Consider the following 19,944-nt stretch of genomic DNA (forward strand, 5'->3'; position numbering starts at 1 on the left):
TGGGTGATGAAATTAGGGTTGAAGTTTAATTAAAGTTCTGAAGTCGACCTAATGATGAATTGTGAAAAGGCGAGGGTACCCAAATATACCTCAAGCTAAAACTTTTCCTACCTATAAGTCCTTTCTCCGAAAGTGATAGTCTATGGACTGAGTCGATACAATACAACTAATCGGTTCACACTTCGTGTGATCGTCTATGGATACGAGATTGAGACAATACAACAACGAAGTATGTTTACTTGATATAAAGGTTCGGACTTAACCAAACACAAAAGGATTGCTTATCAATTAAAAAGTAATTAACGTTTGTGTAATTTACTTTAATTATAATAAAACAATTGTAATGCGGAAAATAAAAGTAAATGACACAGCAAGATTTTGTTAACGAGGAAACCGCAAATGCAGAAAACCCCGGGACCTAGTCCAGAATTGAATACTCTCAGGATTAAGCCGCTACACAAAATTACACTTAACTTCGTATAGTTTAGACCAAGTAACTAACCCTATAGTTCACCTAGTTCCATCTGTATTCCCACGCCTCCGACTTATGAATAAGTCACGTACTTGGAACAATCCCTTTGGTTCTTATTCCAAACATTAAAGGAACAAGAAATCTGTTTGGTATCAATTCTATTCAACCAAGTGATATGAGTCGGACAAAGGCTCTTCCGTTTATCTCAACATAAACTACTTCGTCGGGTCTAGATCTATCTTATGTTCAATCAACTAAAGGTAATCGATTAAGATTAAGCCAACAACACCTTTAATCCGAAGAACCGTGTTGATGCCTCTATACTCAATTAATTAATACAATCTACCACAAGGATAAACCGATTATTAATTGGATCCACTTTTACCCAAAAATGTATTGTGCACACCAAAGATTATAAAACCCAAGTCAGATCTTCAATATCTTCTTTGTCTAAAAAATCTTCTTAAATTTTCAATAAAAACCTGCACACAATCACTTGAATCTCTTGTGATCAATCACGCACAGAACGGAGTCTGTTAACAATGGATTATCACAAGATCGTCTAGAACTAACAACAGTATAAAGATCCCTGTCGAAATTCTGAACTAGTTTGAGTGAATCTTATATCAGAAGAGAAGATTCTCAAGAATAAACAAACTAGATGCAATCAGATTTCAACCACCGTTAGTCAATCAAATCAATCGAAAACAAAGATAAACCGCAATTATCTAGTTTCCCACCAACGGGTCCAACTAGAGATTCTCAATCCCAAAGAAGACTTTAAAAAGAGCGGCCTTAAGATATTTCACCTAATTAGATTACTCTCCTCTCCAATAGGCGCCTTCACCAGTAACAAAGACAAATGAGAAAGTCTGTTGTTACGAAGGATTAGTTTGCTAGAAAGGAAAACTTCGTGTATTTATAGACAAGGAATTTTGGACACCAAGGAATTTCCAAAACCGAAAATATTCTCAATATATTCATAAATGCACAAATTCGATTTTCATAATTCCTGTAAATGCTCTGTCCAAAATTAACAACCGAAATCTCTCGGAAAATCTAATTAGTAAATGCACATTACTAATTCTGTAATTTCCCTACAAAGATAAATTAATAACCTTAATTAAAAGATTCTTAACTTACTTATGTTTCAATCCTGGGATTCTCTTCCCTTAGCCGTTAAGGAATATCTTTGAAAAATTATAGAAACAAACATTCACAGCACGTGTTCAAAGTTTGTCGACATCTTTACTTTGTAAGTTCTCTTTCACACTTACAACCTTGAAACCGATTTTCCACACTTCCAAACAAGTTTAGAATTGGTTCACCTGACTTTCAAGAACTATGTGATTGATCAAACCAGCATTCAATCACAATCATGGGTTTGCGGTTATACCAAAACAAGTTTCGGTTCTACCTCCATGCGAGTACTACACATAGTCACACTAGCTTCCCAAAGATTCGGTTGAATAGGTACTAGGATCGGTTCCCCACATATATATGGTATCTAACATATATGTGTTGCACATGTCCATAGGATCAGTTCCCTTTTCTGCTATAAACCTTGCTGCACTCCATACAAGGATCGGTTCCCCTTGATGTATTGCACCCCTTACTAGGATCGGTTCCCTTTACTCAAGGAAGACATAATCCAATCATACCACAGGTGATTACTTAATATTGGTTTTACTAATAAAAGTTATACCCATACAAAAGTCAAGACTTTGTTAATAGTTCTACCAAGAACACAATAAGTTGTGAGTGGTTATACTCTACCACACATATTGGTTGTTCATATGCAATGAATAAAAAAACCAATAACTCCTGGGAATTTCCTTTTCGGTTCACAAACAATTTTATGAACATACTTCCTTAGAACACATGTAAACATTGTTCCCTAGGATGAAATCCTCACCTCATACCCATACATAATCACAATAGCATTCAAATGATTATGACGATGTCTTATCTATAAAGTTTAATTGTTAAGAAATAAACCTCGTATTGTATTCCTTCATACTATGTCTATCTAGAGTTCATATATGCTTTACAGTTATGTTTTCAATATGCACGACTTGAAAGATACGTTAGGGAATGAAACAGTTCAAGTCAAATATCACTAACCTTAAGTGGAAGGATGATTGTTGTCCTTGTAGATCCTTGCTTCTTCACATCTTCAAGACTTCGCAATACTTGTAATGTCTCATATCCTAATGCTTTCAAGCTAACCTATACAAAGTTTAACTCTAGTACATAATCAAGCGACTCTTAACATGAGTTTTGATTCACTAAAATATGATAACCAAACTTGACATACCAACGCTTGGTGGGTTCAACCGAGCAATGCTCTAACAATCTCCCCCTTTGTCAATTTTAGTGACAAAACTCTTATATCATATGGATAAACAAATTACAAACATTCATTACACTCCGCTTGATTCCCGATTCAACAACACAGTAAAACTGCTTACATTCAATCATTGAAAATGTCGCTGTTGACGTTATAATAACAAAGCCAATACTCCCCCTAAGGAAGATATGTATATATTCAATCCACACGTCTTTTTTATACCAATCAATATGACATGTTACCCCCCCTTAGTCCGTGCTTTCACTCTTTCGTTAGATAAAACATTCAAGTACCAATGTTCTTTTCCTTAGTGATACCAATTAATATAAAATCAATGCCAGTATCACTTGTTTACTCCATATATTTCTCCCCCTTTTTGTCACAAAAATGACAAAGAAACTAAAAAATAAAGGACAACACGAAAAGAATCTTACAAATCTCAGAATAGACTTGCAAACCTGTAGAGTTAGGCACGAGGGTTCCACACATCACGTTCTGATAACCACTATCAAAACCAAAACTACAAGTAGTCTTATTTTTATATGTTACCAAGGAAACAATTGCCCGAAACAATTTTTTCCATTTAGTTTAGCAAACCAAAAACAACTAATCACATTATTCCCTTTGCTAAACTGATTGTTCAAAAACAACCGTTTAATTCGATAAGACCAAAATAAAGATAAATTCCATTTTTCTCACCATGTTCTAATTATCCATAAACTTAGACCTTTAAATTTTAAACAAACCAAATACTAGGTTAGTTAACTAGCATTTCCATTTTTACGCATTCGATTATACTTGAATAACTGAAACCTCACTTCAATAAGACAAACTAAGATCAGAATTAACTTAGTTTCTTATCCGAAATCGAATTGGACTAAACAACTCATCCCGTACACATATTATTTCGTTAAGCCATAAATAATTCATACAAACCAACATAAATCAACTTGCATAATTATTCACCTCAACCGGAAGCAATTGAAACAACATAGACATTAAAAGCACCGCAATTGCACCGTAATTTTGTAAGCCTAAACCATTGAAACTATACAAAAGCAAGATAACAATAGTTTTTCTTAACCGGAACCAATTGAATCACACGCACATCAATTGTACCGAAATTTTGTAAGCCTAAACGATTGATATCACACAATAAAGCAAGATAACAATAATTTTTCTTAACATGAACCAATTGAAACACACATCCACAGACACATCATGGAATAGATATCAATTGAACCTAAATTTTGTTAAGCAAAAGCAACAAATATATATAATATAAACTCAGGCTTTTCTTAAATAGTAAAACAATTAACTAACAAGATTGTTACCTCAAATTTCGCATCCACTTCTCCAATATGATAGCATCTTCGTCCAGGGAGAATTGATATCAAAATATCACCACATTTTCATCCTTATGCATAAACAAAAGAATAACAACACACCTCAACCTTTACCATAGAAAGGTTGAAAACCGGTTTTAACAATTGCAAGCAAAAGTTGAAAACCGTCGAAACACATATGCTTTTATGCTAAACCAAAACCGATTCAACATATTGTGACTTTTTCACATACTGTTTCTATTAGAACCCCTTATAATCCTTTGATAAATCGTACCTACTAGGGCTAGAACTTAATCCCGTTAAATCAAAAATTCACCCAAACCATGAGGGTTCACAATATATGAGATCGAATATTAAGGTAGTAAAACCGAAAACAAACATCTAATAAATCACTTTGAAATACACCATAAATATTCAATAAATAATCAACTATTTCAATTTCCTTTTTCTTGTAGGGAATTGAATTTCAAAAACAACGCAAAAAGAATGAGGTCATTCCGAGTTCGGACGAAGAAGTTATGTGCAAAACAGTTTTTACACTTCTTCGTAAGGGGACCTCTCACTAGGATCGGTTCCCTTACCATAACATGGTACTAGGATTGTTTCCCTCACCATAACAGGGTACTAGGATCGGTTCCCATGAGTTACTTGTGATAGATCACAACATTAAACTGTTTTCGACATAACTTTTGCATACGATGTCCGAATTCAGTGATTTTTGGCTCGTTTTAACCGTAAAAACAAGAACTACACATATATGATCAGTAGATATCAACATCATAAAGTCACAATTACCGTTTATATCAAAAACTCAAATAGAGATATAGAGAGTATGAGTATAGAAGAAAATAAATCTCCTAAAGATGTTAATTAGTCATATAATAACCGAGAGATCATGTGCTTCCTCACATTTCAAAAGATTTAGCACCAAGGTTAGCATGCACATTCCAACACAACTAGGTTGTGTTGATTTGATCCTTGTCTTGTTCGTCACGAATGACTAAGACCAAATCATCATTCTTGACCTCTTGCTTGGTTTGTTTTCTATTGTTCCATCTATTGTTTTTCTTATTTGAGTTGTGATGAAGAGTGTCATTATCACAATCTTTAATAGTACAAGATATTTCAGACATAATGTCTTTATTTAGTCTTTCAAGAAGACTCTTGTAATTATTGTCACCAACAATTAACAGCTGAGAGTCATTCTTGTGACTAACTTTTGGTCCCTTCTTGGCTATGGAGGACTTAGGGACCCATTTAGAGTTGGGTTTCGAAGGAGCAGCTTTCTCCTTCATAATACCATTAGGACGATTGTCCTTTTGCGAAACATCCTTTCTCCAATTTGGAACATCAAATTTTGTCTTTGCATTTGAAACGTCATCACTCTTTCTATAATTGGGTATTTTATGAGATGACCTTGTCGAGTGACATGTAAAATTTGAACTATCATAATAATAATTCTTTTGCCTAAACTTAGGACAATAACGATCTGAGTTCTTATGAGGAGAAAACTTAGCCAATTCATTTGATACAAAAGAAAGTGCATCTTGCATCTTACGAACATTGCATCCCCATTGCAAATGTCCTATATTAACACAATAAGAACAATGCTTAGTATAAATATAAGAAGTATGAGTTTTAATGTTACATTTTTGTAGATCCTCTTGCATTGGAGCTTGATAAGTTTTCTTCTTCTTCTTCTTCTTCTTATCATTGTTCAACGTTGTTGCCTTCTTGACAGACTTCTCTTATTTACAAGGAATATGAGCATCTTTGTCATCAGTGAAAGCCTATGATTGAGAATAATTTGTAGCTTTAACAAATTTTACCTCTTTGATAATATTTGAAGCATCTATTCCCTCATAGCCCAATTCTCGTGTATCACGATGATTTATACTTGCTTCTAACATTGAGGTTAACTTGTTGGAGCTTTCATTGGATTTTTACAGTTCCAAATTTTCTTTCTTCCAATGTATTGACTTTATCAAGAGCATCGGCAAGATCAGCCTCAAGGCGTTTTTCTCGTGAGAGATATACACCTTCTTTCTCTTCAAAACTCTTTTGTTGAGAGTTAATCCTTGCATCAGATTCAACAAGTTTCTCTTCCAACAAGTGAATTTTTTCAAGAGCAACTTCATGCTCTTTATCTAAAAATTTTGTTTGAGAGAGACTAGCACTGGATTTTTCTTCAAGACCCCGTACTTGTCGAGAATTAAACATTACTTCTGATTCAGCACGTTTCTTTTCCGACAAAAACAGTTCTCTTCGAAGATTTTCACATTCTAATTTCTTAGAATTTAGATCGTTTGTACGATCTTTAAGAAGATAATCACAGTTTTGGTAACCAATATAATATCCTTGAAAAACTTTCTTCAATTTCTTGTTCTCACGACAAAGAGGAGTCATAAAACCAAGAAAATCCGAAGTTCTCAGCTTTTCATTTTTCAAGGGTTCCAGCAGTTTAGAGTATTCTGAGATATCCTCTTCTACTTCTTGTTAAAAACCTGAGTCATCATCATCGAAAATTTCATCTAACCCTTCTTGTAGACGTATTTTCCAGTCGTCATCGGTTTCTATATTATTAACAAGATTAACTTGTCTCGTAGAATCTCTAGAGATGATTTCTTCATATATTGAATCGTAGATGCCATCATCAAGTGTTAATTCAGAACTCTTGATGTCTTGCTTTACGTTAACTGAATCATTCATTAAATTCAATTCTTATAGGTTGGATCTCACCAAACACAGATTGTTAGATATTTTCGTGTTTTCCTGCTCTGATACCAATTGAAAAGGCGAGGATACCCAAATATACTTCAAGCTAAACTTTTCCTACCTATAAGTCCTTTCTCCGAAAGTGATTGTCTATGGACTGAGTCGAGACAATACAAATAATCGGTTCACACTTCGTGTGATCGTCTATGGATACGAGATCGAGACAATACAACAACGAAGTATGTTTACTTGATATAAAGGTTCGAACTTAACCAAACACAATAGGATTGCTTATCAAGTATAGGAATTAACGTTTGTGTAGTTTAATTTAATTATAATAAAAAAATTATAATTCGGAAAATAAAAGTAAATGACACATCAAGATTTTGTTAAAGAGAAAACCGAAAATGCAGAAAACCCCCGGGACCTAGTCCAGAATTGAATACTCTCAGGATTAAGCCGCTACACAAAATTACACTTAACTTTGTATAGTTGAGACCAAGTAACTAACCCTATAGTTCACCTAGTTCCGTCTATATTCCCACTCCTCCGACTTATGAAGAAGTCACGTACTTGGAACAATCCCTTTGCTTCGTATTCCAAACAGTAAAGGAACAAGAAATCTGTTTGGTATCAACTCTATTCAACCAAGTGATATGAGTCGTACAAAGTCTCTTCCGTTTATCTCAACATAAACTCCTTCGTCGGGTCTATATCTATCTTATGTTCAATCGCCCAAAGGTAATCGATTAAGATTAAACCAACAACACCTTTAATCCGAAGAACCGTGTTGATGCCGATCTACTCAATTAATCAATCCAATCTACCACAAGGATAAACCGATTATTAATTGGATCCACTTTTACCCAAACAAATATTGTGAACACCAAAGATTATAAAACCCAAGTCAGATCTTCAATATCTTCTTTGTCTTCAAATCTTCTTAAATCTTCAATAAAAACTTGCACACAATCACTTGAATCTCTTGTGATCAATCATGCACAGAACAGAGTCTGTTAACAATGGATTATCACAAGATCGTCTTTAGAACTAACAACAGTCTAAAGATCCCTGTCGAAACTCTGAACTAGTTTGAGTGAATCTTATATCAGAAGAGAAGATTCTCAAGAATAAACAAACTAGGTGCAATTAGATTTCAACCACCGTTAGTCAATCAAATCAATCGAAAACAAAGATAAACCGCAATTATCTAGTTTCCCACCAATGGGTCGCGCTAGAGATTCTCAATCCCAAAGAAGACTTTAAAACGAGCGGCCGTAAGAGATCTCGCCTAATTATATTACTCTCCTCTCCGATAGGCGCCTTCACCAGTAACAAAGACAAAAGAGGAAGTCTGTTATTACGAAGGATTAGTTTGCTAGAAAGGAAAACTTCATGTATTTATAGACAAGGAAGTTTGGACACCAAGGAATTTCCAAAACCGAAAATATTCTCAATATTTTCATAAATGCACAGATTCAGTTTTCATAATTCCTGGAAATGCTCTGTCCAAAAATAACACTCGAAATTTCTCGGAAAATCTAATTAGTAAATTCACATTGATAATTATGTATTTTACCCACAAAGATAAATTAATAACCTTAATTAAAAGATTCTTAACTTACTTATGTTTCGATCCTGGGATTCTCTTCCCTTAGCCGTTAAGGAATATCTTTGAACAATTATAGAAATAAACATTCACAGCACGTGTTCAAAGTTTGTCGACATCTTTACTTTGTAAGTTCTCTTTCATACTTACAACCTTGAAACCGATTTCCCACACTTCCAAACAAGTTTAGAATTGGTTCATCTGACTTTCAAGAACTATGTGATTGATCAAACGAATATTCAAAGTTGAATAAGCTATGACCCTCTTTGACAATCATGGGTTTACGGTTCTACCTCCTTGTGAGTACTACGCATAGTCACACTAGCTTCCCAAAGATTCGGTTGACTAGGTACTAGGTTCGGTTCCCCACATATATATGGTATCTAACTTATATGTGTTGCACATGTCCATAGGATTGGTTCCCCTTCTGCTATAAACCTTGATGCACCCCATACAAGGATTGGTTCCCTTTGATGTACTGCACCCCTTTCTCTTACTAGGATCGGTTCCCTTTCCCCAAGGCAGACATAATACGATCATACCAAAGGTGATTACTTAAGATTGGTTTTACTAATAAAAGTTATACCAATACAAAAATCAGGACTTTGTGAATAATTCTACCAAGAACACAACAAGTTGTGAGCGGTTATACTCTATCACATATGGTTGTTCATAAGATATGCAATGAATAACAAATCCAATAACTCCTGGCAATTTTCTTTTCGGTTCACAAACAAGTTTATGAACACAATTCCTTAGAACACATGTAAACATTGTTCCCTAGGATGAAATCCTAACCTCATACCCATACATAATCACAATAGCATTCAAATGATTATGACGGTGTCTTATCTATAAAGTTTGATGGTTAAGCAATAAACCTCGTATTGTATTCCTTAATACTATGTCTATCTAGAGTTCATATATGCTTCGCAGTTATGTTTTCAATATGCACGACTTGAAAGATACGTTAGGGAATGAAACAATTCAAGTCAAATGTCACTTACCTCAAGTGGAAAGATGATTGTTGTCGTTGTATTTCCTTGCTTCTTCACATCTTCAAGACTTCGCAATACTTGTAATGTCTCATATCCTAATTCTTTCAACCTAACATATACGAAGTTTAACTCTAGTACATAATCAAGCGACTTTTAACATGAGTTTTGATTCACTAAAATATGACAACCAAACTTGACATACCAATGCTTGGTGGGTTCAACTGAGCAATGCTCTAACAAATTGAAACTAGGGTTTCATGTTCTTCCCAAAATCAGGTAAAATGGGTTTCACTAATTTGAAGGTTTATTTATTTTAATTTGATTGACTAATCGAGTAATTTTTGATGGGTTTGTTCTTAATTAAAGTATAATTGGATGTATTAGGTTTAATTTGAGTTTATTTAGGATAATTGAATCTCAGGATAGGGTTTTTAAGGTTGAGCAGTTGTTGTTGAATCTCTGATGAAGAATTGATTTTCCTATAACTAGAAGATAGAGGTTACTTAAGAGTGGAAGATGTGTTGAAGATCTGGATGAGTTATAAGATTAATTATAGGTAACTACAGGATATAGAGGTGGTGTTGTAATTGCAAATGGTTTAGAGTTAGCCTGGAACCTTTTGTTGTGATACCATGTTGTTACTTATGCTGGATTGAACTGCTGGTGGTTAGGATGTTATTACAGATATGATGAAGATGTTTCTCAAGGAAGAAGATGTTTGGATTGGTTTTAGCTATGGATGTGAACTGTTAGTTGTATACAAATAGAATGAGATATGAAAATGAAGTTGGGATTGATGTTGTGTTTATGAGATTCTGGATGGAGCATGTTGAGTACAATGGATGGTGTTGCATCTGCAACTAATGTTGATAGAGATATGAAGTTTAAGTGATGTTGTTGATGGATTGTGCAGTAGGTGCTTCTATAATGAATGAGATGGAGGAATTTTCTATGGAAATGTATATCCAAAGATGGAATTCTAGTTTATAGAACTAGAGTTTTTGAATGGGTTTGTTGTGCTGGTTCTGAAATTTCTTAGACTGTAGTTGAGATGGTGGTGTATTGGTTTTGATTGCAGTGTTGTTTGGATGAGGGATTGAATGGCATGGGATTGTTGGTGAAGGAAATGAAGAGCTAGATATGATATGGTGTGTAGTGAAGCTGTATAGATACTTAAGATCAATTGTTGTGAATTAGTATAAGCTGGGATGAGTGGCGGAGAAGAAGATTTAGTGATCTGAGGATGTATTGCGGATATGAAGATCGTAACTTTGAAGTTAGTGTTGTTGAGTTAGAATTGGTTGTGTTGGTTGAACTGATTTATATGTGTATTAGAAACTTGAGCTTGTAGTGTTAAATTGTTGTAATTGGAATTTGTTCTCTTAGTCACAGAAAACTGATAAGCTTAGGTGACTCGGACCAGTCAACTGTCTGATTTTAGCTTACTCAGTCTTAGTGACTGAGTTGAATCGGTGTGACTCAGAACAGGCTCAGTGAGTCAAGACCAGACCAGACCTTGACCAGTTGACCACCGACTCGATCTTTGACCCTGGACTTTCACTTGACGTGGACTGATAGTTGACCCTTTTGACTGTTAGCGACCATTAGTTGACCTGGGTGATCAAACTTTAAGTTAATGAGCTTGTTTAGTGAACTTGGGCTTAGGCATAGTTTTTCCTATTTTGATAAGTTGGACCCTTATGGTCTGATTTAGCTCTTGGTTCCTTATACAAAGTTGTAGATATTCTTTATACTTACCAGATGGACTGTACTATCAATTTAATTGAATTAGTAAACCTTTAGATATGCTAAAGATAGATAATCAAAAGGTATGGAACCATAAACGAGCTTAGAATCATTAGATAGTTCACTTAGCTTTTAACTAGAGAATTGTATACGATTATGTTATGAACCTTGTATGAGCCTTTTGGATAAACTCGTAGATTTATTGTGTGATTAACAGTTAGTCCTTTATTAAAAACGATCGATCCAAAGGATGAACCAGTGGATTGAAGATCTCGATGTAGGCGAGGCTTATCATCAAAACAGGTTGGGACTCTTATAACCTTCTCGTAATCATTGAGCATTCTTTCTATCTGCGAGCATGATGGGTCTTTGTTACTTTTGGACGAGTTTTGTGTATATAATTATTGTGTTAATGATTGTGTGTACTTTGATGTGTGTGTAGTGTGTGCGTGTGATTTCCCCGCAAGGAGTGCCTGTGGTTTCCCCGCATATCCTTGCTAAGTCGATGTAGGCCGGGGAAAGCCGGTTGAATATTACGCACTTTACTTTTTAATAGGCCGGGGGAAAGTTGGTTGAATATTACTTATAGTTTGTATATGAGGGAAACACACGTATACATATCATAATTGATTGTTTAAATTACTGTTACACGGGAAGTGTGTTAAAGTTAGCATGTTGATTGTTTAATTACTGTTCTTAGATTGTGAAGCATGTTAGTGATTACTTGAGAGTTATTTATTTCTATTGGGCACCCCTTTGGGATGATATGCTTACTTGCTCCCATTTCAGTTTTCAGTAATCATAAGAAATGGAGCGCCCGAAGATATCCATTCGTAGATTAGAGCTTTATCGAATCTAGTGTTGTTGTATATCTTTTACTACATGTATTATTTCTCTAAACAACACATTAATATATTCTTAGAACTCGAAAGACTTCCATTTATATAATATCAGAGAGTTTGGGTTTTGTTATTAAAACTTTTTTTGTAATTATGATTATTAAAATCGGTAATCTAGTTTTGATGCTTCAATTAGGTGGTAATCCTTTCAGCTAAGCACGTTTAGTATTTTGGGCGTCATAGTATCCCCTTCTGAAAAGGCAGTTTGACTTATATGTTGTTACTCTTTCTTGTTTAAATGCAGTTGAAATACTCAAATAGCTTCATCATGCAGTTGTATACCATCAAATAACGCAATGTAAACACAGGCATTATCAAGGTGAATTATTTTGGCATAATCAAAAATCAAATCAAAGTCATACATCTTCAGTTCAATGATGGTGGGTTTGGATATAGAATTTTAAAGGTGGGATTTATGGGTCCATGAGATTTGGTGGAATTACGTTTCCTTCGGTATGTTTGGTTGCCCAAATGAAAACACGTTTCCCACGGGAATTAATTTTCTAGCAATCCTCCATATAGAGTTCGACCTCTCCCCCCTAAGTTTGCTGGAAAACTTATCAAGGGATTTATGGACCCACTTTTTCTTAACTTTATATCTCATATATATACGCTTTAGTACCAAACAATATATGAACTTTAAACCAAGATAATTCTATGAATCTTAGGAATTTTAAATGAGTTACCAAACATACGAGGGATTTACATGAATCCCAGAATTTGTAATCCCATGGAATTATAAATCCTCGAAGCTGTGAATTCTGCAAACAAACCCACCATGATAGTATTTTCCGATAATCATTCATCAATGCTAACAACTATAATCGAATCACTCCTTTTGAATCACCCAGAAAAACCCCAATTTTCAAACAAATCCGAATTTCATTTCAAATAAATTCTCTTTTAAATCTATGAATCAAAACAATTAACCAAATGGCTGATTCTAAATATTCAATTACCAAATTTAAGCTGTTTATAAAATTTCAATTAACTGATTAGATCTTCCAAAAATCAAACACAACAAGGTGTTAATCACAAATATGGTTTAAGAATCGATCTATTTGAGATTGAGATATGAAACAAAAGAGAAAAGGATCTGGTAGTGGTAGAAGAGGAAAACGTTAAGGGAAGTAAACAAAATTCTTGTTTAAGTTCTTTTCTTCAGAGACGTGGAATAATAAACAACAAATCGCTTGACGACCTCACCCAGCCATCTCCATCGCTCATCAGCGAATGGATGAAGCGAAATTTAATGAATATCGAAGACAAAAACTAATTACACTTCATCCTGAAGCATATTTCCCTTTTGTTTTACGAATCAAAATCAATAGATCCCCGAAAATCAAACACACCCAGAATATCAACCACGAATAGTGTCGAATAGATCGAGTTGAGATTGAGATGGGAAACAAAGGAAAATGATCTGGTAGAAAGAGGAATGAATTACTTTGTCAAGTGAAAGAGTGAAAGAATTATCTTTTGATTTCTCTCTCTCTTCAGATTATTGACGTGGAACAAAGAAAAACCAAATCATACCAGGTCACGCAACCACCTCAGCATGCCGGTAAGAGACGAGCAATTAGCAATGAGCCTAGCCCTACTGTAATCTTTTTTTATAATAAGAGACCCCCAAAATATCACATGTCATCATCATAATAAATTTTGATTTTGGTGAAGCCAACTCATCACTAGAATTCAATGTCATCGCTATTTGATTGGTTGAATCTATTAGACACAATCCAATAGGAAACCCAACAGTCACAATCGCTTATTAAAGAGACACATTTCACAAATAACACGTCTCTTTGTAACCTCCCTTTTTCAAATTAAAAAGGTTCAGAAAATAGTTGTGGGAGTAAAGACACCTTTTCACGCAGTAATTTTGCTACGACACAACCATTCACCGTCATTAGTTTTCTGATTACAGTAACATTTTTCCTTAACCAACAAACACAACTATTCACCATCAGTAGTTTCTCGATTAAAAAAACATTTCACTACTAAGCATCCTAAAAATTGGGATGAGAGTTTACCATATCTACAATTTGCTTTCAATAGAGCAGTTCACAGTTTTTCAGGAATATCTTCTTTGAAAGTGCTACGGTTACTTACCACCTAGCCCTTTCGATCTAGTATTTTCTAGTGACACCTCAATGGGGGGTAAGGAAGGAAGTGAACGACAAAAGGCACATAAGTTCTTGGAGAAGATATCTCAGATTCATGCGACCGTCGAAGCACAATTAGAGAAGTCACAAGCCAAATACAAAGCAAAACATGACAAGCATCTTGTGCCTTGTAATTTCGGTGTTGGTGACTTGGTATGGTTAAAATTAGGTAAGAAACAACTAAAGGAAGAAGGTAAGAAGTTGAAGCCATTGAGGTATGGACCATTTCGTATTCTCGATCGGATTGGTGGCAATGATTTTCGTCTGGATTTACCACCTTATCTAGGAATGTACTCAGTTATAAATGCTGAATATTTGAAGTTGTTTGACCCACCATTATTTGATGATGACGATGACGACACTATGATCTTACCACAGTAGAAGACTTATGGTTTGATAGAGAGGACCACTCAAGGAAGGCTGCATATTGGAGCGAAAAGTGACTAAATCACGACAAGGGTAGAAATAAGCTTTTCTAATTGGATGTAAAGGTCAAGTTCCTAGCAAGTCCAAGTGGTTTAACAAGGAAAAAGGAACTCTCGAGTTCCCTGACCTTCATTTTTAACTCTCACGGGAGATCAAGTTCTTAAAAGGGGGACCCATGATACAGGTGTATCCGTACTCCTTTAGGGAACTCAGTTAACCTCAAGCTAAGTTGAGAGAAGAATCCTATTCTAGGCAGAAATCCTTGTTTAGGCAGAATTCCTAGTTAGGAAAGAGTTTTGTTTTAGGTAATTCTCTTAGTTTAGGAAATAGATTCCTAATAGAAGTCCTTGGTCGGCTGAGTACGATGAAGGCTATAAATAGAGGGCTTTGGCTAATAGCTAAGGACAGATACCATATACAGAAACCTAAAGAAAGATGGTGGAGAATAATCAAAACTAGCTTAGAAAACAGTTTAAAGTTGATCTACTGTTTAGAGAGATTGTGAGCGTAACAAAAAGTGTATTGTAATCGTTTTCTTTTTCATAATTTAGAGAAGATATTTTTCTTCGAACTACTACCTTGTGTTCTGTTTTCTAAGTTTTTCGTCTATTATTATTATTATGAATTCCGCCTTTATAATAATAGCTAGAAAGGTATAAAGATCGTACATATCAATTAACAATCACACATCTACAGTTTTGGCGTTGCCTTGCTTGAACTTATTTCAGGGCGTGACCAGTCTCACTGATTAAGTGAGCTGTTTAGTTGTTTATTCACATACATTTACATGCTCAACAGATGTTGTCCTGTGGATTGAGAAAAGACCAGCTTATTGGATCCTTCTATGGATCATATAATGTCTACTATCAAGGTTCCTAAAGGAGTTATCTCAGCCATAAATAATCTTAGACGCAATTTTCTCTGGACGGGCAGAGAGGGTAACCACAAAATGCATGCAATAGGCTGGAATAAGGTGTGTAAACCCATTGAAGATGGTTGATTAGGCATTAGGAATTCCACAATTTGCTTTTCTATCTAAAACAACAAGGAAGGTAACAATGTATCCGTATTCGATTACTAGCCAATTGTTTAAAGCTAAATGCTGCAAATTCTAATTTATGGGAGGTTTCACCGACCTCTAAGAGCTCTTGGTGTTGGAAGAGCATTATTAAGGTAGAGAAATTATTTAAGTTGGTTTGAAATGGTTTGTAGGTAATGGAGAATCCATTAATGTTTGGGATGATTCATGGGTCAGCCGAATCCCCTTAAAAGATTTGGTGACAAATGACTGCTCTCATCTACAAGATCTTAAAGTCTCCGATCTTATCAGCCCTCTTACTGGTACTTGGAATTTATCCATTCTGTATAATACAATAACACATGAGTTAGCTATCCCCATTGGTTTTCAAAACAATATACCTGATAAGTTAGTATGGGCTACTGATGCAGGACGGAAGCGTTGAATAGAAATAATACTAAAACCACATGTTTCCGAGATACCAATCTCCTGGAAAACACTACGTACTTTTTAGTTCATCCAAGTCTTTATAATACCAAAACATGGAACTCCTTATATAGATAACTCCCTAACAAATAATAATTAATTTCCTAATATATCAAGATATTATTATCTAACCATAAAATATAATTCCTAAATAATAAAAGAGAAAATCACCTGATTAATATTATAATATACTTGATAAATTATCATATGTTAAATAATTATAAAAATATCCAAGCATATATTTTGGTTCCCTAAATATACTTGATGCCATAAGTGGAGAGGCTTTGGTCTTTGCACTGTCCTCCTCATGTTAAACATTCTTTTATGGTTACTTGGGCATCAAAAAAATCTCGTTAGAGAAAATTTATGCAAGAGAGGGGTTCCTATCTCTGAATTCTGTCCTCTATGCAATTCTGCCACAGAATCCATCAACCATCTCTTCCTCCAATGTCGTCTCTTAGCTCCTGAGTTTGGGATCTGTTATCGTCACAATGGAACCCCATTGTTACAAGATCGAATATGGATCTGGATTGGATTCTCCCTTTTTGCAGGATATCTCCGACGCAGTTGCATCATTTAAAAGGTGTTTTCATTCCTATTTTACTTTGGGAAATATGGATTATTAGGAATGCAGTAGTGTTTCAATCTCAGAGTTTCCGATGTGAAGTGGTGGTTCAAAAGGCTTATACGAAGACCACAAAGTATATAGCCACCTTAGTTCCTTCGAGTTCTGCGAATTATCATTCCGTGGTTAAACACATTGAATGGTCCTACCCACCTGCAGGTTATCACAAATTGAATACGGATGGTGCAGCTAATGAGTTTCTTGATGTAGGTATTGGGGGTGTTATTCGAGATGATGCGGGGAAGTTTATTGTAGCCTTTGCAGAATACATATACAAAAATGGCAGCGCTATTCGCCAAGGGTTACAAATTGCAGAAGCACTGAACATACAAAACATGGAAGTATCTAGTGATTCTGTCTATATTACTAATCTGTGTAATCAGGAAGGTGCAGTTCCATGGTATTTTGCTAATATCCTGAATGATATTTTTCCCTTAGCTAAGAATTGTTAGGACATCTCGTTTTTGCATAACTGTCAGTAATAGGATAGTTACTACTTGGATAACTAGTACTACTTATTTTCTGCGTAATCTGCTGGATGATGATCTCAGAGGGAGGGCCTTCCCTTGTTATGTAAGGTCGTATAGTTTGTTAACTAGGGTCCAGATCGTCTGTGCCACTGCTTGGGTGTGCCCTATGTGCCACACCAATAAAAACACGGTATTTTCTCTTGGATTTGTAATATCTTCTTTAACTAATTAATTATCTTTCCTAATTGATTAGTGTTGTATAAATAGAAAATCTATTTAGTTAGTCATGGTTAATGAGAGGAATGATGTGGCGTGTTTCTATTGGTATGGTACATAGGGCACACACAAGCAGTGGCACAGACGATCTCGACCTCATCTGATGACCTTAAAAAATACCCTTACCAAAAATAATAATACCCCTACACTGAAATCCCGAGATTAGAGATTACAGATATACCCTTACATAATAACACAACACATTGGTCCACGATCTAATTCGGCCATTTTTTTCGTTTATGTTTTTGGTTTCTCTCTCTCTGTGCAGTGGCTCCACACGAAAAGAAACTAGATCCAGAAAAAACTAAAAGAAAATCGTGCAAAATCAAACCTAAAATTGAGTTGTTGATTGTGTTAGAACATCAACAAGATCAATTTAGAGGAGAAAATCAAAAAAAAAAAATCAAAAAGCTGAAAAATTAGGGTTTAGAAATCAATTTTAGTGTATTGATCCGACGGTCTTCTTCAACAACAAAAATTTGAAGATTCAAAATCGAAGGTAAAGATTGATATATACGAGTATAAATTTAGTTCGCATTTTTTTGATTTAGATTTTTTAGGATTTGGTAATGATTTCATCTGTTTAAGCCGTAGATAAGAAATTTTGATGGTAGGTGGTGGATATGGTGGTGCTGGTGGTAGAGAAGACGGTGGATACGGTGGAATTGAAAAATCCACTTGAGGTGATTCGTATATATTCATTAGTGTATTGATCCGTTTTTAATTCATTTGATGTTAACTGTTATGAGGTTTCCTCCTATGTTTAATTAGCTGTTGCTAGGATTTTTTGATCTATACGATAATATAACTTTAACTTCCTTGAAATCTGGAAACAGAATCGTAGGGAAACATGGGTTTTATCCGCATTGCAGGTATAGCATTGTCCGATTTTAGTTTATGTTGGATTGCCATTGTATGAGGCAGTTGGATTGTACATAGGAACGAAAGTAACTGCATCTTTAGGAACATATAGGGACACAAAATGGAGGGCCTACCAGCTACTTTTGTATTTTTTTTTTGTTGGTTTATTTGCGTCTGTTGTGGTGGCGGGGGTAATAATCCATATATCATAATACATTTTCTTTGTTGGGCAATACTTGTTTTTGTTGCTGCAGTGGTACTTGCTGTACTTCTCGTTGAGTAGGTGAAAGTGAAACTGAATTTTCATACAAGGAGCTATACCACAAGTATCATTTGATGTGGATGAGAAAATAGGTATAATCACATTAGCAATTTCTGTTGGTGTTGTAGTAGTAGTTGTAGGTGCAGGAGTCATGATGGAGCAGTCTTGACGAGTATTTAATGACAATGGTGCTGATGTTGCTGCCAAGAAAAATAGTAGTTTATGGTTTGTTAAATACTATACATTCTCCTTGATAATTAGTACAGTAATTTGTTCGTCATAATTTGTCATAATTGTACTCATGGTATTTTGGTTTAGTAATTTCATTTCTTTGAATAGTGTGAAATTGAACCGATCATGTGGTGCAATGGTAGCACAACTGACTTCATGGCAGAAAATGCGTGTTCGATTCACGTCAGGTTCAGTAATTTTAGTACATCATTTTTTTGGGATCAACATTGGTTGTTGATACCATATTTTGGGGTCAACATTGGCTGTTGATACCATAAATAATCTGAACATTTTATGAATTTTTGATATTGGGGATCAACTTCTGTTGTTGACACTATATTATCTATTATTTTATTTTCTGATTTTTGTTTTGGGTATAACTTCGGTTGTTGACACCAAATTTTTTTTTTATGATTTTTGTTTTTGGGATCAATTTCGGTTGTTGACATCATATTATTATTTTTATTTTCATTTTCTTATTTTTGTTTTTTGGATCAATTTCGGTTGTTGACGCCATATTTTTGGGATCTACTTTGGTTATTGATGCCATATATCTTAGTCTTATTTTCTGATTATATTTTTGGATCAACTTTGGTTGTGGACACAACCGGTGGTGGCGGCGGCGATGGTGGCGGGGTGATGGTGGTGTTCCGATGGTGGAGTGGTGGTGGTGGTTAGTAGGTGGTGTTCGTTGAGCGGTGATGGTGGAATGGTAGTTGAATGTTGGAAGTGGTGGATATGTGGTGGTGCTAACGGTGGTTGTGGTGGCGATCGTGAAGTGGTAGAGAAAGAAATTTGTTGTATTTTGAAATTAAAAAAAAAAATATATGAGTGAGGGTATTAAAGTAATCTTTTTTTAAACGGATAAGGTTTTTAAATGATATGGGTAGTTTTATTGTTATATAAGGTATATTTGTTGGGTGTCAAAACTAAGAGTATTTAATTAATATACCCAACTGAAGATTTCTCCAGACTTGGACAGGGTATGT

General features: G+C 35.0%; 1 protein-coding gene across 1 annotated transcript; it reads left to right on the plus strand.

Annotated features, from left to right (window-relative positions):
- Positions 1–16,749: 16,749 nt before the first annotated feature.
- LOC113315527 lies at positions 16,750–17,307 on the plus strand. Its single transcript, XM_026563793.1, has one exon. The coding sequence runs from the start codon at positions 16,750–16,752 to the stop codon at positions 17,305–17,307; it is 558 nt and encodes a 185-aa protein (XP_026419578.1).
- Positions 17,308–19,944: the final 2,637 nt, after the last annotated feature.

The sequence above is a fragment of the Papaver somniferum genome, chromosome 10 (assembly GCF_003573695.1).
Source record: "Papaver somniferum cultivar HN1 chromosome 10, ASM357369v1, whole genome shotgun sequence".
Lineage (NCBI taxonomy): Eukaryota > Viridiplantae > Streptophyta > Magnoliopsida > Ranunculales > Papaveraceae > Papaver > Papaver somniferum.

What these genes read in the sequence shown, in the direction of transcription:
- LOC113315527 (XM_026563793.1), top strand. Translation starts at nt 16,750, where the DNA reads ATGGATCTGGATTGGATTCTCCCTTTTTGCAGGATATCTCCGACGCAG.